The sequence below is a fragment of the Tyto alba genome, unplaced genomic scaffold (assembly GCF_018691265.1).
Source record: "Tyto alba isolate M040663 unplaced genomic scaffold, T.alba_DEE_v4.0 Super-Scaffold_1000006, whole genome shotgun sequence".
Taxonomy (NCBI): domain Eukaryota; kingdom Metazoa; phylum Chordata; class Aves; order Strigiformes; family Tytonidae; genus Tyto; species Tyto alba.
Genome location: NW_024881272.1, coordinates 20,653,054 through 20,675,079, shown reverse-complemented (window position 1 = coordinate 20,675,079; position 22,026 = coordinate 20,653,054). Strand labels below are relative to the sequence as shown.

Here is a 22,026-nt window from a genome sequence, read left to right as displayed (position 1 = left end):
ACTCAGCCAAAGGGGAGAGAATTCAGACTGGGTTACGACAGTAGAAGCTTCCAAATTATAGCAGATAAAAACAGATTGATGGCCGCTTCATAATTTTAAATAAGCAGTGTTACATTATGCATCTCGAACCAACTGTCCTTGTTTCAGATTATCTAAACTGTAAGTCCTAAAACCATATCAATTTCAAAGTTAGAGTTGCTTATAAAATTGAAAGTCCACTCTGTAATTGAAGACTGGGTGGTGAGGGCACGTTTTCCTTATCTTCATTCACACTGTTTACCTAATGTGCTTTCTGTAACTACTGATCAGTACATCAGTATTTTCAAATGTTCAGCGTATGTTTTCAAGTAGGGAAGATGCTCCTGAATTTGTGAAAGATCTCTGATAGAAATATATGCTGTTCTGTTACACACTATTTAATTGGAGATAAAATGTTGTGAGGATTTTGTGGTTTATATTTCCATCTTTCTTTTTCTTTGCAGATTGCATGTCCAATATTTGCAGGTCTCTTACACTTTTTCTTCCTGGCAGCCTTTGCCTGGATGTGTCTAGAAGGAGTGCAGCTTTATCTAATGTTAGTAGAAGTATTTGAAAGTGAATATTCTAGGAAGAAGTACTATTATGTTGCTGGCTACCTCTTCCCTGCTACAGTAGTTGGTGTCTCAGCAGCTATTGACTATAAGAGCTACGGAACAGAGAAAGCGTAAGTAATTGCAAGTGACCTGAGTGTTTTTCAAGTGAATAATTTTTTAAAGCCTATTAGCTGTCAGAGAGTCCCTGACAGACTAAAATACCATCTGAAAGCTTTATTCGTAAGAGAATGGCAATGCTGTGCACAGATTACAATCAAGTCTTTTGTAATTCTCTAGGTTCAGAGGATTTGTACTCTAGAGAGACCGATTCTGAATTATGGTCTTTCTTTTAACACAAAAGACTGACCTGAAACAAATTGAAAAAGTAAATAACTTTTCGGCCTCAAATGTATATTAAGTAAAAATTCTCAACTTAAAATATCTCACAGGCCTAACCACCCAGTTTTAAGCTAATGCTTCATTAGATCTCTTTGTTCAGCAGCCCCTCTAGCTAACTCTTGTCCTGAATTACGACAGTACAATATTCCAACGCATATGTTTCACTTTGATAATATTTTATCAGGCAAGTAGAGCAGGATTAAAATTAGCCACTGCCTTTTATTTACAAAAATACGAATAGATACAGAAAGTGACAGAAGGTAGACAGAAAACATTTCTGAGGATGTGAGTTGCTGGAGGCATGAATTTGCCTTCCAATAGTGTTTACTTTGTCCTTTGATGAAATTAGTTACAGAATGGGAAGATACTGTTGACTACAACAAAGCTGCTTGATTTTGCTACTGATGAAAGACAAATAAGAGGAATTCAGCAGGGAACTGGGCTGTATGAGAAACGAGTCGTTAAGTGCAGTCTGCTCTAATAGGTTTACACATCATATAGTCTGGTATCATATGTATTCTTTCTCTGATGTTCCATTCCAGGTTGGGGGATTTTATTTATACAATATTGTTTTTCAGCAAAACGTGGCATCTGAACATTTTCTGTCTTGTATTCCTCAGGAGTAAGCACTTTGCATCTGATACAAAGTTAAAAGCAGATTTTGAAGATTACATGGAAAACCTGCGAAAAATATTTTACTGATGTTAATTTTATAACTCCATGGTAGCACCTGTGACCAACTCTTTTGACTGAAAGGAGAGAGAGCTCATTTTGGTTTTGTTTCTTACATGTTAGCTATTCCTGATTATGTGTTTTCAAATTCAATAGCGTTTAAATTAAACAGGGATCATCAGAAGACTTTCAGGTTAGGAAAAACTGTCCATAGACTAAGTGGTACTGTGCAATTTTTATCACTATTTACTGTCAAAATGTTAGCTTAAGGAGTATTTTTGCACTTTCCATTTGTTGGACTGAGGTACCGATGCAATTGTTCACTTTTCATTCTCATTTTTCCATTATAGTTGCTGGCTCCATGTAGATAACTATTTTATCTGGAGTTTCATTGGACCTGTTACCTTTATTATTCTGGTAAGAAATTTGCTTTTTCCTTTCCTTTTAGGTTGCTTCGCAGCAAAGTTAAAAAAATTGAGTAACATCAGTCAATAACATCCTTATTCACCAGACATTTCATGAAAATGCTTATAAACAATTTTTAATGTTACCAATGGTTATATAAGTGTGCAGAAATCTTTAAATTAGAGTGCTGACCAAATGATTAATTGTCAAAGCTGTGGTGGCACTTCAGCATAGCCATTTTTTCCTAATGGCTTGAACTCTGAAGGTCATATTGACATGTGTAGTCATACGAAAAATCAGTAAAGTACTAAACACAGGGGTTTTTTTAAAGGAACCATTGTTGTTTCTTTCAACTGAATCATTATTGTACATGTTCCAGAATTTAACTGCTAATTATCCAACATAATTATCTCAAAAGGGTTTCCTAATGCATTGGATAATTAAACAAATCCTATATTTCATTACACTTATACAGTATTTGTATGTGTATTTGCATATGCATATTTTTCCATGACTACTTCTGTGTGTATTTATGCTACTTGTAATGTATCTCAGACATACAAGTTCATCTGTTCTAGTATAAATGAGTATTATGTAACCAGTAGAAAGCATATACACGTTCTTTCAATCATTTGAGTAAAGTCGTTGTATGCATGCACACCCTTCTGTACACACACAGCTGTGTGCCCCATTGTCCATTTAAGACTGAATGCTGTGTTCATATGTCAATTATCTATCTGAGAGCGCTTTCAGGTAAAAAGCGCATAGTCATCTGTCAACCCAGGGCAAAAACATCTTGTTATTTCAATTTAATAATACCAACACCACACAACATAGGAGTTTGGAAAGAAAGTGAATACAAGATGTGAGTTTTGACTCACATTGTTCTCTGCTAGTTCAGTATATTTAAAGACTGGCTATACTTGGGAAATATTCTAGAAGGGTAGTACTGGAGACATAGCCTATGTACATAGAGAGCTTTTCTCATAATTGCTAATAGTTTGGAAGGATGAATTAATTTGTTTTCATGCTTTTGAAAGTGTAGTTACCTATTCCCCTGCCTTTATACAGTAGTGGAGTTAAGAAATGTTAACAGAAGTTCGGTTCCCTTGACTTTCCAAATTCGGGAATTGTATTTTGTCATTATTTTTCATCCTGAAGCACACGCATCAGGCATAATTTTGAAATTTCTGACTTCTATAGATCTATACACCAGACGTACTATTTCAATACTTTTTGTAGCTTATAGTTTACATTATTTCTTTATATAAAAATAAACTGATACTTTGATTATGGAACTTTCTATTAAAAATGCACCCAGCAGGTCTTTTGTAGGTACTTTATTCCTTCCTTGTATCTTCAGTATTGAAATAAGCTTATGTATATTTAGGTTGGTTTTACTCCCTGTTTATATTTAAAAACTATTTAAATCCTTGAGTGGTCACTTAAGAAAAGATAGTTGTGAGGTGTAGAAGTTGAGTTCATTGGCATATTTTCAAAGAAATAGGCATAGATGCCAAAACTCATGTGTGTATAAGTTAAACACTTACAGTGTTTGTAAGATTTAAGTATAGACCATAATAATTGTACAGACTCTATTCTAAATACATTTCAATTAGATCAAGTCTCAGAATGATAGGAATTCTTTTTTAATTAAACCTGCAATTACAATTGAAAGATAAACTTAGTATTTTCAAAATGATACACAATATTTTTCAACACAAAGTTGTTTCTTGCAGTTGTAATCATTGCTAGAAATTTCTTCTAAGTTTCATGCCACAGTAGATCAGTTACCTCAAGTCTGATTGCATGGTGATAATTTTGCTTTTTGTGTCTAGCTTTTTATTTTATGGTTACTGGTAGTATTTTGCTAAGTCACCTCTGTTTCTCTCCCTTGCTTTAAAATGACATTGCACATGGGAAGCTTAGGGTATTGCTATCGGCTTTTTCACTTTCTCATAACCAGGTCAGAGTGAGAATAGGGGTGAAGGACATTTAATCATATTGACCATGTACAGACATAGTTCACTATTATTTACTGGCCATGACATTATTATCCTCCAGCAAATCATTTAGGCTGAGACGCAAAAGGCCTTTGGGAGCAGTATTCCCAACTTCAAAAATATGAAACAGCAGGTAGCAATCACAGTGCAGTTCCTGGGAGTAATTCTTCTCTAGCAATTGCTTTGCCCTCTAATCGTCCCAACTGAGAAAGCAAGAGACTAGAGGAAGAAGTGTGAGAAGTATAATGGCTGAAAAATAATGTCATGTGCAGTGTAACTGAAGAGCCATATTTATAGTGTGGCGTACTTTGTGGCAGTAGCATGTAAGAATCTCACACTGGTAAGCTTCTTAACATGTTAAATCACTTTTATGAATCTCAGTCTAATAGTACTGTCAATGCACATAAACTCTTTTTTGGCAATATTGCTTACTACTTTAATTTACAAATATTTCTCTCTTTTTATAAGCATTTACACTTATATCTGTATACAGATTTACACAAAATGAGTATGGGAAGTATGAAGTTCCTGAGTACGTCTTCTGAGGAACTTTTCAACTTCACTATTTCCATAGCCTGGTATGCCTTTGGGCACCAGGGTTATTATATCTATGAGAAAAGAGCATGTAAGTAATGAGCAGTGGGAAACCATTAGTATGCCTGAAATGGTTTAATGAAAGCTTGGATCATGATACGTCAGGAGCAGTTCTTATCATTTGGACAGCTCCATCTGCATCTTTAATAATTAATTCAGTTCAGTAGGAGTTCAGTGTGCACACTCATTTAGAAGCCTTCTTCAGAGAGCACCTCTCTCTCTGCCAGTCCCAGAGAGAAATAGGCTTCTGCATGGCTAAGAGCAAAGATCTGGAGATACAAGAGCAGTTTTAGAGCTGCATTTGCCAGGTAACAAAAGCTCCGGGGAGTTGAAAAAGGGTCAGAACATGTGCAGTTCAGCTAGGTTACTTCAGAGTGGTGTTTCTGTTCTTCTGTCTTATCATATCCATGTCAGCACTGCAGGCTGTGTGGAATGAATTTTAAACTGCTAAGCTCAGGCGGACGTGATTCAATTGAGCGGGTTCATGGCTAGAAAACAAACAGTGTACTCCTGTAATCTGTGGTCAGAAAAGCCTGAGTACTTTGACTTCTGTGTAGATCCATTTTCATTCATATCCAAGGAATGGTTGATGTTGGTTTGACTTCAATTCAGTCAAAACTACTGGAGTTTGCTTCTCTCAGATGGAGCAAATACATTAGGGTACCAAAGGTTGTTTAAGGAAAAATTCCTAGGATGCCCTGTTTCATTAACATAGGAAGGACAGTTTATCATAATTATTGCAAAATCTAGCTTTATTTGGCTACTAATTCATTGTAACTGCAACTAATACCAGTCTGTTTGTCCCCCTGTGCAGGTTATTACATCTACTCTTTTTAAAAACTTAATTTGAATGAAGACACTCCCTTTCTCAAAATTACATAGGTTTCAGGTGCCAGAAACACAAAATTCCTACTTACACCATTTTTCATGTCCTATACCTTCTGATTTCCAAACCAGAAATGTCCCTCTGTGTCTTGACTATGAAAGAAGCATGATCTTCCATGGTGCTGCATTTGATTATTACCATAAAAATTCTTCAAATCTTGTGGTTTAAAGTAGTTAATTTTTATTTTTTAATATAAATCTAATTGTCTTTCTTTTGCTCTATCCAAATACACTTGTCATATTAAGAGATAAGTATGAACTGGTATTTTAAAAGGTGCTCTAATTTTTTTTTTTTTTTTTTTTTTTTTAGTTTTACATACGTTTCTAAAATCAGAGTATATATTAAGCTAGTTCTCTAAGTAATCTAGTATCCCGTATCTTATAGTGGATAATATATTTTAGAAATTACAGGAGAAACCTAGTATAAACATGAATGAAATTCTGTTAATCCAAGTTTTCACCTACTGTTATCAGCTAATGTTTCAAGAGATCTCACATTCTAGCTCCACCTACTGTAACTGTGTGTTTTGTCAGTCTCAGTGTCACAGCAGAATCTTCAAATCTGAACCTGTTGACTGACTGGACTTTTAAATATTTCTTTTTAGCCTTTGAAAGAGTCTTGGTCTGATTTTCAGAAGTGCAGCATGAAAGAGATTTTTACTGATTTTAGCAAGATTATGATTTTACAATTGTTTGAGATGTATACACGGTGGCTGTGTATGTGTTTACACATTGTGTTTATACTTTTTATTATCACTGAAGGAAAGCAGTACTGTTCAGGGGCAGATTTTGGTTCATCTGGGGATGGATGCAGCCCAGTAGTCAGGATGAGGTCTAGCCAGTCACTAGCCCTTTGTGTTATATGAAGTGATGAGAAAGTCATCATTGTCAGAAGCCCATTTTTTCTATTACAAGTTTGCTTTCAAAAGCCCATCTTGACATTCACGTGCGCCTTTATGTGACCCCAGAGTACTGAGTTTTTGTGGTGAACATTCTTCTTAAAGAAGGGTGTCCTCCTCAGACCATCTGTCAAGCTTAGAAAACGTCTACAGATTCATTCGCTTAGATCAGTAACAATTCAGTCCTCACACAGTCATGAAACAAATCAGGTTTGAAGGGACTTCAGGAGATCTGTGGTCAAACCTCCTGCTCAAAACAGGCTCAGCTCAGATGAGGTTGCTCACGGCTGAAAAAACTTTCCTTACACAAAGTTGATACAAATGAATTCAAAACCACTAAGTGTGTTTCCTCCTCCCCCCAAGTATTTCCCACCAGGAAAAGTAATTCAGCCATTCCTTCTAAAAGCAATTATTCTCCAACAAGTTTCCTTCCCTCACTGCTTAGTATCATCTAATAAATGGCAGGATGCCCAAAAGTCTTTAACTCATGAGTTCTTCCAAAACAATCAATTTCTAGATGAAAAGCAGTAAGGGAGCCAAAAGTGAATCTATGGAAAGCTTTGGTTACCCTATTTGTAATCAGGCAAAATAGGCTTTTGATAATGATACAGTGTGTAACAGAGATGCCAGCATGTTTGAACAAGTGGCAAACCATTGTCTTTTGACTGCTGAAACTGAAAACTATGCAGTATTTCACAGTGATGGAGAAACAAGTATCATATGCTCTGTTGTCATAGTTACTTTGTCTTCAAAGTACAATATTTTGCTTTTTGCTTTTTTTCTTGGAAGGACATTTTCAGTTACTGTGATACAGCATTATTATTTCTGTGGGCTGGTTTTGGGTGTCTGTACTTAAGCTAGAATTAAGATGTCTATTATGAAACTGCAATATACAGTTATTCCGTAGTCCAACAAGGACATATACACAGACAAAGCTGAGTATCTACATAAAACCTGACTAATACACTGGGGCTTGGATCAGGCTCTGGGGTAGGGCCGTGTCTGTTTGCATGGGACCAAAGGAACCTCAGTACCTAAATACAAGCTTTTGTTTTTCATATGTCAAACCAGCACTTCAGTTGCACAAAGAATCAGAGGATAGAAAACTCTTGTTTCATAAGGCAGTCATTTACGGGCTAAGCCATATCTATGAGTTTTTGATCCAAGAATGATGTTGCTAGTACAGTACAGGATACTCCAGGGTAGCTACTTAGGGAAGGATTAGCTTCCAGCTGTGCTATATATACTATTTTGAACTGGATTGTGCGCTCCCGGTTGCGTAGGATGCAGCCAAAGTTGATTTACATGTTAGGATTGGCATGGGGCATGTCTCAGCTCTTAATCTGTTTTCACAAAAAGTAAATTGAAGTTACACTTTTTTTAAGCAGGCTGGAGAAGTTCATGTTATATCAGCTACCAAAATGTGCAAGAAACCTTTTCAAATACAGAAGAAGAAAGTCTGTGTACAAAGGCGTGGAACCAAGGGGTCAGGTCACATGCAGAGCCCCCATCCTGTCTGGTGCAAATGCCAGGGAGAGAAGCAACTTGATTTCTCACCCAAGGAACTTACACAGTACAGTGGAAACCTAGATAAGAGGAACAAAATGATCACAGTGTTATAATGAAGTGTTTCTCAACTGGTTAATCATTACCTATGAGAATCATAAAAGGTAATCAGCAGGGTCATGAGATACTGACACTTCTATTACATTTTGCAGCAATGGAAATCTTGCTTGACCTACACCATGTACATACCTCCACTTAAAGGTCAAGTATTTTCTGTCAGTTCTTAAAACACAGACAAATAAATTGCAAAAGCTTATTTTTGTTATTTGTATCACATACACTTTTTGTATTAATCTCATGATACAATCGTAAGAATGTTTTACTTTGAGTCAGGACTGATGAGGTCAAAAGCTGCCAAATGTTGTTCTGGTGTTGGGAACTGCATTCTAGTTCATACTGTCCATCCTGATTTTGAGGCAGCAGCAGCAGTGATAACTTGATTGCCTTTAGCAGTAGGAATTATTTCTGTAATACATGTCTTTATTAGCAGACACTGATCAGAACCTTTAAAATTCTCACCTTTTCAAGATTGTTAAGACCTGCTCTTGATTAGCATTTCAGTGACATTTGTGACCATTGTAGCACAGCTGTAGGAACACATATGGTATGAAATGGTTTCCCCAATGTTACATGTTTTGTGAGGATTCTGATGCTGCCTTAAACCAAAGGCTCACCAAAATGGGAGAATGGGCTTGATCATTCTCCATCAGTAATCAGTTGCAGGTGTATAACGGAAGACTGTAAGAATGGGGTTATAATCTACCTAATATATGTGTTAGAAGAATGTCCAAGCATATTCTCCCATCTTCTCTTAGCTATCGGTTCACTCATTTCTTATGGACCATTGTACTAGTAGATAAAGGTGTATGTCTTCTCCCTGAAAGGACATAGCTCTCACTGGTTTTAAACATATGATTTTGTTTGAATTTTCTGCATGATATAGGACAGCGCATACTAATAAATTAACAGTATACCACTTCTCAACCCATATTCTGCAGGAATCCTTTTACATGGGCTTATTTACTCTCTTTTCATGCTTTGAAATCGATAGGAAAAAGGCACCTAGTATCTCTGGTATCTGTGATTCTGTTTCACAATAGGAAAAGTAACAAAAATTACCTCCAGTATCTTCCCTAGTGTTATCTATATGAATGACACAATAAGAATAAGACAGTATAGTCCTTTCCTTCAAGTGGCATGCAGTTTTGCTTCAACAGAATCCAGACTACAAAGGGAAGGAGGGCAGTAGGAGGGTTTACCACCAGCAAATGTCTATGGCACTGCTAAGTTTGATGCATTTGCCACATCTTTGTGTTTCTTTTTTCTTTTTCTTCAGTTACATTTAAGCTGTTTTCAAGACCCCGATGGGATTTATGAGAACAAAAGGGAATGGAAAAAATAAAAAAAAAAAAAAAAAAAGGGAGAAACCAGCAAAGACGAAAAATATCCCAGAAGCAGGATGGGGTGATAAAAAGACCACTAGTATAGTACAGTAAAGGAGTAAGCATCGTACTTGGAGGGTGTCAGCGAGATGGGGAACAGGGCTAGAGGTGACAGGTGAAAGAAAACAAGGCACAACATGCTGGAAGACTGAGCTAGCCTGTCAATGACAAGCGTTGGACATGAGCTAAATCTGATGTTTCATGATGATCTGGTGAATTTGGAAAATTAAGTGGAACAAGGACTTCTAACATCTTTTTTCCCCTCATCCATATTTGCAATCACCTTTTACAGACTGATAGTTACCCAGTTTCACTGCATATTTGAAAATAAACTACAGGGTTTTTGTTTTGTCTGTAACATCATCATTATTCAACATATTACTTGAAGTAGTTTAATTCCATTCTTATCTGTTTTGACAGCTGAATCTTATCTTCCTGGTGATCACGTTGTGCAAAATGGTGAAGCACTCAAACACTTTGAAACCAGACTCTAGCAGGTTGGAAAACATTAAGTAAGTGCTTTGTGTTCAAGTATGAGAACTATGATTATTTTCTGATTGCTGAACTGATTGAAAGCTACTCTCCATTAGGAGCACATGCCATTGTCTCCCAGCAACTGCAGATGTCAATTAGAAGCAAACAGAGCCAGTCCTGCTTTCGTCACATTGTTGCTGTAATGTCACAAACGCCGGTCAAAATTAGATAATTTCAGCCTGGAACTAGTGCCAAGAAACTCTTTCACGGAAATGCCACAGCACTGTAGTAATTTCATTTGCATTTAAAATGCAGTTCAAAAATGATGTTCCTGTTTGCATGGCTGATATGATTATATTAAGTTTGTTTTGTTAAATGACTTTTTGATTTAGGGATTCTGAGCAGTTTCTACTCGTAATCCTGTTCTCCCAAGAGAATTGACTCTATTATTATTGTTAACTTGAAGATTATCTGCTGTTTTCATGCTAATTTAACAAATGTTTACTTTATCATGGTGCTGTATTGCAGTATCCCTTTTGCAGAGTAATATAAGTGTTATACAATTAACAAGGCTTTGGCAGGTCTTGCTTCTTTAGATACTTTTTTCCTGTATTCTGTATAGCTTTATGTTATACTGAAGGTTTTTGTTGTCAACACTGAAGGGATGGTGCAGTTTTTTAACACTGAGGGTTGGATGTGAAAAGGGTCTTACAGATTTGCTTTGAATGTTGAAAATGACAAAGGGACATTTTCAGTAAGGCTAACATTGTGAACTCGATGTTCTAGATAGGTCAGTATCAGCTTCATTGCATGTTGCATGATGAGAGAGAGAGCTAATCTTTAGCATCTCTCTCTTTTCTTCCTTTTCCTCTTTCTGTCTTCTCATCCACACCAGTAATTACCGTGTTTGTGATGGCTACTATAATACGGACTTACCTGGGTAAGATAGAACCCTACATTAACAAATTTCTAGCATGACTTTTAACTTTACAAACTCGGTCAATATTGTGGATTTCCCTTAATTTTAATTAACTAGTTTTGAGATACCTGATTTGCTAAAGAATTTTTAACTATTATATGCCTTTATAATTTTAAATTGCTTGCCTCTGCATTTTGAATTTCCTAATTTTGACTAATTTTTATAGACAATTAAAAATGCTCTTAATAATTTCTGTTTCAATTCTGTCTAATAATTTTGTTTCTCTTTTCTGCTTATAATGCTTTCTAGCTATGAAGATAATAAGCCATTTATCAAGTAAGATCATTAGTTAGATGTGGAATTCACTGACTAAATTCCCTTTCCCTTTCATTCTGTGCCGTTCTCTACAATTCCTTTTCCTTAACCTATTCATGATGGAATCTTTTTTAGACTATTCTGTAGAGCTATATCCATATTTTTGTCACATTTCAGCAGGGTTTCTTCATGCAGAAGTTAGACCATCTAGCTTCAGTTTAGCTGAGTTTATCGGAGCATTAAAGATTTGGGCTTTAGGCTTTTAGTCTGCTGTTTAACCTTTGTGCATTTGTGTTATTTGGTGTCATATGGCAGAACCACTGTTTAAAATCTATGGTGTGATTAGTGGCTAAGCCAGATTTATCAATTTCTTTTCTAAAAGCAGATAAAGCAATGGAGTAGCTGGGGCTTGCACTACTGCATTTCAAAATAGTTTTGACATCTTATGCAGTTCTTGAGAAAGAAAAAGGTCATATCTACTCTTGCTGTTTTCACTGGAGACTAAGAGTACTAAATGGAATTGTTCTTTCTTTAATAGATGAAAGGTTAAACCCAAGGAATTTTTACATTTGAATATGAACTTAGTAAGAGTCAACTGCAGGAACAGAAATGTTAATATTGGATTTGACGACATGCATTCTCATAAGTAGTGTTACTAAAATTGGTTTTCTTTTACAGATCCTGGGTCCTGGGTGCATTTGCTCTCCTGTGTCTCCTTGGCCTAACATGGTCATTTGGCCTGCTGTTTATCAATGAGGGGACTGTTGTGATGACCTATCTCTTCACAGTATTTAATGCTTTCCAAGGAATGTTTATTTTCATCTTTCATTGTGCCCTTCAAAAGAAAGTAAGTTACTGAAAATACAGATGCGTGTTCCGTAACTCCTTAAAAATACCGCTTGTATTTCTTTAAAAACAGAGAAAAAAAAAATAGCAATGCCAAGAACTGGAGTATTTTGAAGGTGTTTGAGGAGGGCAGTAGGATTCAAAAGCAGTTCTTGCAGTGTGTGCTTGTGGGAGTCATGTAACTGCTTTGTGGCCTGAGCAGGTTTAAAATGGACTTGAAAAGTTTTGAGGCTTTGGGAAGAAAATTACTATAAAAAACGTACTGTTTAACATTGGTAATGGTACATACTAGTCTGGATTTACAACCAAGAGTCTTTTATGTGTGCATGAAACAAATCCTGCCTCTGCTGCAGCACTGCGAACAGGATCATTTACAATATCAGCCTGTCTCAGCCTGGAAACTCTTGCTCAGATAAAGTCTTTCTCAGATTAAGGGAGAGGACCTCTCCTGAGATCCCATTAAGCTGGCACATAAAGCTACAGGTGATAGGCAGGGATTGTACTATGAATGCTTGTTCATTACAAAATTAAGTGCGATGTAAAAAATAATATGACCTTAGTCACACTGTAGAAAACAGTAGTCGTTAGCGCTAGACAGTTGCTAACAGGGAGAATTTTCCAAGGATGCTAGCATGACTACTTTTTTTCAGGTGTTTGCCTCCCCCAGCAATTCAACAGATTTATACTCTTAACAAGAAAAACTGGAATCCCCTGGCAAGAGCCTTCCCTCATGAGTGGGATGTGCTAAATTAGTTCAGCTCCCTTTCACCCAATGGGAGCAGAGGGGTCCAGAAGGAGCAGATCTGCTGGGGAAAAGCTAGCAGGGGAGAGAGGAACAAACAGGAGAAAAGGAAATGAAGGGTGCAGCTGGGTGGGATTCTTTTTGGGTTCCCTGCACCCCCTCTCTTCCCGAGGCTGAGGGTGGAGACTGCTTACAAGGATACCTTAGAGGTTCTTTAGTGAAGGACAGAAGAAAAAAGCCTGTATTGTGTGTTTGAAGGCATGGCAGATGAAAGTAACGAGATTTGAGAGGAAGGGTAAGCCTCAAAAAATCCCACCCAGAAAAACTTAACATAAAATGCAATACATCCTACATTTGGAAATACCCAATTTGCAATATTTAGATTCTAAATATTTTTACCAGTTTTAGGCTGGAGACCTAGCCATTATTAACTCCAGTTATAATTAGCTCACCAGAGACATAATTAACTGATATTTATAAAATGGTTTGAGAACATTGGATAAAGTGTTGCTGTATAAGTACAAAAATCACATTCTTGCATGTTTTCAACTGTACCAACTCACACAGTATCAACGTCTCTAAATTTGGTGTAGACAGTGGCATTCAGACATGTTTTAGGAAAAGATCTGGTAGACACAAAGAATTTTATCCGGATGAACACAGCACTCCTTTCAGATTGAGAGAACAAAAGCACACCTAGAGAGGTGATTGAGCCTAAGAAAAGAAGAGAGGGAAGAAAATGCAAACATTCTCAAAATGTAAATAATGTCTAGATTAGGGTTTCATATAATGTTGCCCTTTCTACCACATGTATTGGGCTTGAAAATAAAAAACAGATTCTTTTTTTATTTCTTTTTACAGCTGTTCATTGTTTTTATATTAAGTGGAGTCAGCAAAAAGCAGTATTAAAATACCAGTCAAGTGTGAAAAAGCATAACCTGGAGCAATAAGATTTATACCTGAAAGAATGTTAAAGCTGCCATTTAAGATTTTTAAGTTTCAATGCCTTTGACTGGATATCATCCTATCCTCTGTCTGCATAGCTAATGTAGTCTTTTTATTCTGTTATTACTAGTTGGTCACTAAATTGAACAGAGAAATAGAATTGTGAAAGTGAAAACTATTATGTTTCCAGTTCTGACAAGATGATAGTGCTGTTGCTTCCATCAGTTTCCAACAAGCTATAATTTAGAAATAATGACAGTGGAATGCGCAGTACTGACAGATAATGTACATTCACTGCAATATAGGCATTAGGCAAAACCAGCCCTGGAGGGTGGTATTTGGGTAAAAATACAGTTTTGATTGCTATTGTCTCTACTATGTAGTGGTTTGGAGCATTTAATATCCATTAGTGTTCAGGAATGTGTTTTCTTAGGTGTTATACCATCTAGTGATGATATAGATAGACTTACGTTTTTCAGACTACAGTGTTAAAGATTATAATTCTATGTCTGTGCTTTTCTGTTTTCATTTTTTTATATATCTTTTGTGCTGATACAGATAAGGCTTCACTTAAAATATGTACCATATACTTTTATAAAAAGATGAGTTATTGTCCCTAGCTTGAAGTTAAGGCACTAACTACTCAAATTTTCTTCAACCTTGTGTTTTATAGAAACATCACAGTATGTATTCCATGAGTAAAATTCTTACAATATTGAAAACAGCACATGGCGCATGTGAATCCACACTATTAACTTCTTGCAGTTTCCCCTCACCCCTTTTTATAGACACATAACTTTTTGCCCTGCATATTCATAGGTCAAATAGAATTTCCAATTAGCTGAAATACCACTTTTCCCAGAAATTTAGGAGTCTTATTGAAGTAGAAGAGACACTTAGATTCCCAAGTACCTGGTGGAAGATTTACAAATATAGACTTATGCATCTTTACAAATTTTATCCTTTCACTGATGCTGTCATGCTGTGGAGATGTGTATGCAGTCTTCTGTTATCTGAAGATAGTAGTCAGTGTAGCAGTCACTGAATATGAGAAAATTAACTGCTCTAAAAATTAACCCTGATTACTTTAATGACAAGTATTAACACACATAAATTACAAAACTAAAGTTTCCAGTACATCACTGGAAAGAGAAGGTAAATAAATGAAGGCCAAATACTGGAACTGTTCATTACTTTTGTTGCTCTGTCAGACAAAAATCTCATATAGGTAGGTATATTCAAATTTCTAGGTTCAGAAAAGGCAGTAATGAGGATTTTATTTTTTGGCCCTAAAACTTCATTTCCCAGCCTTTACGGTTCAAAATTTGACTCTGGAACACTGACGATGCCTCCACCAGCATAGCTGGCTCTCTGCCTGGAGTGGGGCAGTGGCATTTGTGAGCTTTGTACAATCCCAAAGCAGGTGTGACCATAAGAACTAGCAGCTGTTTGAGTTACACAGAGTAACTTTATATGAAAATGCCTTTATAGTCATTGCAGATTTTGCATACTTTCTTGGAAGGGATAACATAATGGGCAGTACCGAGCAGTGCAGAGGCTGGTTAGCTCAGCCCTTGTGTGCTAGGGTGGGAAAACAGTCTTTCTGTGGTTTTTGCACCAAAAGCTCATACAAAAAGGACTATTTTTAGCCAGGATTCAGTTTAGGTAAACTTAAGTATATCAATCTACAATATGGAGACAAAATAAAAATAAACCCATAAATAACTCAGTAATGATTATTCAGGCACATTTAAATGAAGTATGTGTATACCTTGGAAATAATTTATTCAAAAATCCTGGGTAGCTGATAATGCTGCTACTAAATAGGGAAACATACTTGATTTTGCGAATGGTCAGAAATTCAACAGACAAGAACTATCTATTTGCTTGAAAAGTGTGTGAGTAGTTTCAATGCAAGGTTCATGTGTTTTTGCCAGTGAAGATCTTTAAGACTGTTTTTTGTGCTAAGTAATTTTGGTTTTCCCTGTAGGTACGTAAGGAATATGGCAAATGCTTCCGACATTCCTACTGCTGTGGTGGACTACCAACTGAGAGTCCCCACAGTTCAGTGAAGGCATCAACAACAAGAACTAGTGCTCGCTATTCCTCTGGCACTCAGGTAACAAAGATTTTGACAGCATCTTTTAATTAACCTTATTTATAAAAAGCCTACTGAGATGTGTTCCAATCAGAAGCACTAATTGTCTTCTCATTATTATCATTTAGATGGCAAATATATACTTCAGCATAGTAGAACTGATTTCTTCTTAAACATTTCCTTTTACTTCGGTCTAACGCAAACACCTTATTTTTCTTCTAATTAGGGACTGGTGTATAGGAAGGTTTATGCCATCATGTTTCATCTAAATGAAATTTAATAAATTAGAGTTTTAATAACAAAAGAATGAGTTTCACTACATGCTAGAAGAATGGCTTACTTTAGGCCAAAATAAACACAAATATTCTACATAATAGCACATAAGTAGGAATAGATCTTCGTAACTTACTATGCTTCTGTCTCACTGCTTTATGTTAACAGAGTCGTATAAGGAGGATGTGGAATGACACTGTGAGAAAACAATCTGAATCATCTTTTATCTCAGGTGACATCAACAGCACTTCAACACTTAATCAAGGTCAGTCACTGGGAACATTTCAGTTTTAGAAGCCTTAAATTTTATACAGATTTTATATCATTTAACACAGAAGAATTGAAAAGAATGTTTTAAAAAAAAAATCTGGAACAAATGTTCTCTAAAAGCAGAGTTTTAAAGTCATCCACCAGCACATTTTAAAACCGTGTTCCCTTAACTGGCCCCCTGCTATAGAAGTTGAATTCCTCCATTCGTGGGAATGTATTTAAATAAGTTTCATCAATAATTTAACTTAAAAGCAAGATCATAATTTTAAATCTTTCCTAACCTTTATAGGTTAAATCTGAAACAGAAATATGAGTGCAGTAACATTTTAATGCATATTTGACTATGATTTTTAGGTGCAGAAATTTTCCCAGTGAAATCTAATTGATATCATTTCTATGCAAAAGATGTCTGTAAAGCATTTATCTTTTCTATTTCAAAGAGCATCATATCTGTCACATGTGATAGAATCCAGATTTTCAGGCACAGAGAAGCCAAAAATCCAAATTTTTCAGCTCAAATAGACTTTGAAATCTGTAACCTCATTTTCATGTCCAGTTAGAAGACAAAGGTATTAAATGAGACAGAATGTCCCTTCCTTTCTCTCCTTCCCCCTGTGTTTTTTTAAGGCAGTTTGAGCTGGCAGTAGAGGGAAGACTGCTCTGTGCAAGCCAAGTTCAAAGCCTGTTCTTCCACCCATGTCCCTAGGAGAAGAAAACATAGCCCTGATCTCACTGCAACCAGTTCCTCAGCTCAGAAAGTTTCAGACAGAAAACTGTCAGGGCTGTTGTAAAGGCCTCATCAATCACAGCTAGGAAATTTCCATCCATGGTTTTTTTTTTTTACGATTTGCTAATAGGGACACATACTTAACTCACATTCATTTGGAAGTAAAAAATGTGGTACTTTGCAAAAGAAAATACTTCAGAAAGCATGGTTCTGGTTTTGATATTTGGCATACAGAAAGTGGATAAGACCTGTGTGTGTGTCTGCTCCTCCATCTGAACGTTGTATGTTCCTCTGGCAAAATGAAAATTGAGTAACTTCTCATAAGTAGAAGATGTATATTTTGCATACCTGAGAAAGAAGGACATTCCCTTCCAATGCCTTATCCCATAAATACACTATAGATAGAAGACTGGGATTTCACTCTAATTTGATGTCTCTGACATTTGAGGTTTGCTGTAACCATGATGCACCCTCAGTTAATTCAGAGCTGAACAGAGGTCTTGGAAGCTTCTCCCTGTTTCGGAGCTCCAGTCTCAAGTCACTGGAGATGTTCTGCCATGATTAGAAAAATTGATACAATCTTTATTCAATTATAACATCGTCGCTATCTCAGCGATACATACATATAAGGGTAGTTTAGTAATTAATGGTAAGTATAATTTTTCCTTTAAAATAAAAATCACACTTTTAAAGGTGGCAAGTCTTGGATTGAAAAAAAATTCTCTTAACTGTAAATTACAGGTGATAATTCTCACCAAGATTAAACATAGTACACAAAGAAAAAAAAAAAAAAAACAAGAAAAATATATTTCGGTTAGTATTTCTAGTAGTAAATACATTACAACTGAATAAAGCTATGATCAAACCTTTTTAGGTGTTCACTGATACAAACTTTCAAATAACATTAGTATAATCAGGTAATAATAATCTGAATCTTAGAATTTTCTGCTCATTTCTGCTACCGAGTATCTATGGTTATACAAAAGCATTAATATTTGGAATATATACTATATTTCCTTGACAGATAAAAATATCCATACTATAAAAATATAGCTGGCTCTTTAGTTGTCCTTGGGTCTGTAATATACTCACTGATCCTGATATACTACTGTGCAATGCAATAGAAAAGAAAGTGAAATTTAACCTTAATGAAATGTTTAAAGTAAGTTTTAAATCACAGCGTTTGGGGGTGGGAGTGGCGTCATTATTCCAACCCATTTTTCTTTTTGTAGCTAGAAATCAGATATTAATTGATCTTTTAATACCTTCACAAAATATGCTGATTTTTTTCCTATTTTTTTCCAAGTTGTTTAAATGATGTTGCATTAACATGTAAAATGGGTTTATAAAAATCTGTTTATGTAGTATTTTGCTTCATTGTACATCGTTTGTAAACTGATTGTTTAAAGAAAACCTGGTGTTCGAGGAATTATTTTTTAAAATCTGGCAGATAAATTTGCAGCATGAATGTCCCAGGAGAAAATGTGAATGCTCTGATTTCTTAGAGCAAATATTTTGCTTTCCCCTCAGCATGCATACTTTTGCATATACTAAGATATGCTTCTTGCAGTTTGCCATCCACTCTCTGTTTGAAAACAGCAATTCCCTTCCACTATCTGTGTGTTTTTAATAAAGTGAATAACTGCTCTGATCCTGTCATAAGAGATTTTTCAATGCCTTTCAATTCAAGAAATTCAGTTCTCTCAATTCTGGACAGAAGTGTTCCATACGATCATTTTTAAAGTTATAATAGCTTTATGTAGTACCTTGATCTCTACACATTTAATTGCTATTCTTGTGTAACAGTGATTTTGTATGCATTAGTAAATGTCACTCTCACCAGATGTTTACTTTGGGGATTTGGACAGCACCTGTGAATTACTGGAATCTAACTGTATTTTCCTGCTCCCATTTCAAATACATAGCTCAAATACATTCAGAAATTTTCAGCTGAATTACATTTGACAAGTCCTACATGATTCATGATGAATAAAAAGTACTCTTTATTGAAACTGTCAGCCTAAAATTAAAGAACTGACATTTTTTTCTGTTTCTTTTGCTTTAGGAATGACTGGCAATTACCTACTAACAAACCCTCTTCTTCGACCACACGGCACTAACAACCCCTATAACACATTGCTTGCTGAAACAGTTGTATGTAATGCCCCTTCAGCTCCTGTGTTTAACTCACCAGGTGTGCTTATACTTCCTGAATAAAACTGCTTTTCTTGGCTCGCTCCAAATCCCTTCTTTTCCCTAGATAGAAACTCAAGTTGCAATACCCTAGCCATACATTCTGAATTTCTGTCAGTTCGAGAAATACAGTATTGCCATTGTCAGCTTGTAAAACTGCACTATATTATAGTAATGCCTTTGCCATAACAGTATTTACCAATAATTATCCATGTTTTTAACACAGGTGGCATAAATCTTAATATACTATTACAGGACTGACACCACATGGTCCGAGAGCCCATCTTCAAGATATATATCACTTAGAGGTATCATGTCTATGCAATATAAGGTTGACTCTAAAGCTTGCTGAGAAAAACCTGCTTATGGAATGGATTAGATACTAAAGCAGTGCAAGGCATCTTGACACCTTTGGATACCCCAGTGTAGAAAATTGTATCCAGCGTCAAACAGATCTAAACTATAGTATAGTGCAGCTTTATGGTAGATCATTTTCCTGTAGGAAAATCTTGAGAATTAACAGTTAGAACAGTTTAGTACTGTAGGAATAAAGGGTGTCATCACTTACCTAACATTCTGATGTTATCTAGTTGCTTTTTTTAGCTACGGTGCAATTCATCAGTAAATATCTAGTAGTTACTGTTTGATGAGTCATAAGATCACTTTAGTATAACTGGAATGATAAATCTTTGATAAAGAGCTCATAAACCCTTGTTTCCAGTTTTTATTTCAAGTTTCCTTTTTAACTGAACTGTAGTTTCTATTTTCATTCTCTTGTTTTCTTACTTTCCTTATGCTTTCCTCTAGCAACCTACAGAGAGACAAGTATGGGAGTAAAACTTAACTTTGCCTATCAAATGTAAATTTTTTCAGCATGATTTTTAATGGGCACAATTAAAACATAACTAGCGGTCATGAAGTAGACTCAGCGGGCAAGTGGTTCACAATTTGCAAATGAAACGTTTCCACATTCAAAAAGTACTTGCATACTGCTTTTTGGGAAACAACGTGAGGTCTGTAGCAAACCCTATTGGTAACAGAAGTTATGCAATGCTGAAATAATTTGCTGTTTAAAACCAAAGCAGTGTCAAGCAGAAATGCTTAACAATTTACTTATATTTTTACATTCCCACAGTAATCTTGCTACAGGCTATGGAAAGATTTCAAATGAATTACCTGATCATGGACAACAAAATTTGCCTCATCAAACCAATTTGAATATATTCTAGCATGCTTAACTCTGCAGTATATCATAGAAAACTCATTTTGGATTATCAGATATATGTTGGTATCTTTTTAGCAGAAGAAAAAAGAATTAAAATTATAGAATTAAATCACTTTCATGAGGGAAATGAATGCCAGCATGTGGTCCATGTGTTGTCTACTTTTATAAATGCCATATGTTCTGTGCAGCTAAATTGACTGCAAGAAAAATCTTGGAACATACATGAAATTACAGAACTATAAAGTTGTTTAATCAAAGCTTAAAGAGACCTTTCAAACAACCCTCATCACTGTTTAAATCAGTACACATGGAGAGGAGTTAACAATAACACAAATACAAAATTATTTCCAAATTACTCAGAATTTATTTGGAAATTATTACTCTATTTTTTAAAGTTGAGGACAACAATCTTTTCATGAGAAAATGCAATTACTTTTTAATTGAAAACAGTATTTCCAGGGAAGATTGAATTTTCTAAGATAAGCTGCAGCTTTAATTATGAAAAAAGAAAAAAAAAAAAAGGGAAAATGTATAATCTTTTCCAAAACAACTTTTTTTCTTATACTCCTCCAAGCCTTGCATATAATGCAGCAGCCTCACAGTGGTCAGTCTCATTTCAATAAAGTCACTCCATTCTTTCTTTACTTCAGACATATCTGTAGATAAAGTGATTTTCTAGGAATGCTCTAACCATCTGACTTTCCATGGTTCAGACTGTTTAATTTCTTTCAAAGTTGTTTTTTTTTTTTTTCTTTTTTTTTTTTCATTTTCCTTTCCTTGGGAAGCACTGTGCTGTCATAGTTTACATGTCTCTTTGTGTCTATAGGAAAATCTTTTCTTTATTGTGTTACCAACAAAAAAAAAAAAAAAGCCAAACCCAAAAGCATAAAGACCTTAATCATCATGAGACTTCATTTTTCCCCCCCCTTAAACTTCTTTTCATGTTTCTAGCAGACTTATGCAATCTATCATTCCTCCAGCAGCTATGAGATATCGGCCATGGCTGATTTCCTCTTCCCATTCCACAACTAATATTTATTCTTTGGTTTAATTTCTGTGACCCATACTTACAGAAATTCCTAACATTTCTACATTTGACTTCCATGCCCATGGTAACTCTGGGCCTAACTCTTAATTAACTATTCTGGTTCATTCAGTGCTGTCACTGTGACTGATGCAGACTGCAGGCAAACTTTGACCTTTAGAAGCCTGGGGCCGTTGTTGGCAGACAGAATATTAGTGAAAAAAAATTACATTAAGTGGGAAAAGAAAAGCTGTTACTGCTTAGTAATCTAATTTGCTGAACCCTTGCTCTGACTAAGTTGCTGAGAAGCTCAGTAATTCTTCATCATGTTACAATAAATCATTTTACTTTCTTTTATATATCAGCTACTCTTAGGCCAGATAGCCTGAGCAGACAGACATGATGTGAGTTGTCCAAAGTGAGTCATTCCACCTGCTGTCTATCGTGTTGTTGGATGGTGCTTGTGGGCCCTGGTCCAGTAGTGTGAAAGATGGCTGTCCTTGTTTAACATAAATTCTTTGTATTTATCCATTTTTTT

At 35.7% G+C, this 22,026-nt stretch overlaps 1 protein-coding gene across 27 annotated transcripts in view; it reads left to right on the top strand.

The window, feature by feature from the left end:
- Nucleotides 1–22,026, top strand: part of ADGRL2 (adhesion G protein-coupled receptor L2) — a 395,600-nt gene that overhangs the window by 370,947 nt on the left and 2,627 nt on the right. For 5 of the 27 annotated variants that reach the window (XM_033000458.2, XM_033000459.2, XM_042805242.1 and 2 more), the window contains 10 exons: nt 483–703; nt 1,994–2,060; nt 9,858–9,949; nt 10,807–10,851; nt 11,140–11,166; nt 11,824–11,992; nt 15,669–15,797; nt 16,218–16,314; nt 19,112–19,240; nt 20,047–20,064. In XM_033000458.2, coding sequence (XP_032856349.1) covers nt 483–703; nt 1,994–2,060; nt 9,858–9,949; nt 10,807–10,851; nt 11,140–11,166; nt 11,824–11,992; nt 15,669–15,797; nt 16,218–16,314; nt 19,112–19,240; nt 20,047–20,064 — 994 coding nt within the window. Of the gene's footprint in view, nt 1–482; nt 704–1,993; nt 2,061–9,857; nt 9,950–10,806; nt 10,852–11,139; nt 11,167–11,823; nt 11,993–15,668; nt 15,798–16,217; nt 16,315–19,111; nt 19,241–19,465; nt 19,548–20,046; nt 20,099–21,853; nt 21,907–22,026 lie in introns of all 27 variants that reach the window. The other 22 variants (XM_042805318.1, XM_042805303.1, XM_042805309.1 and 19 more) reach the window with 12 other exon arrangements.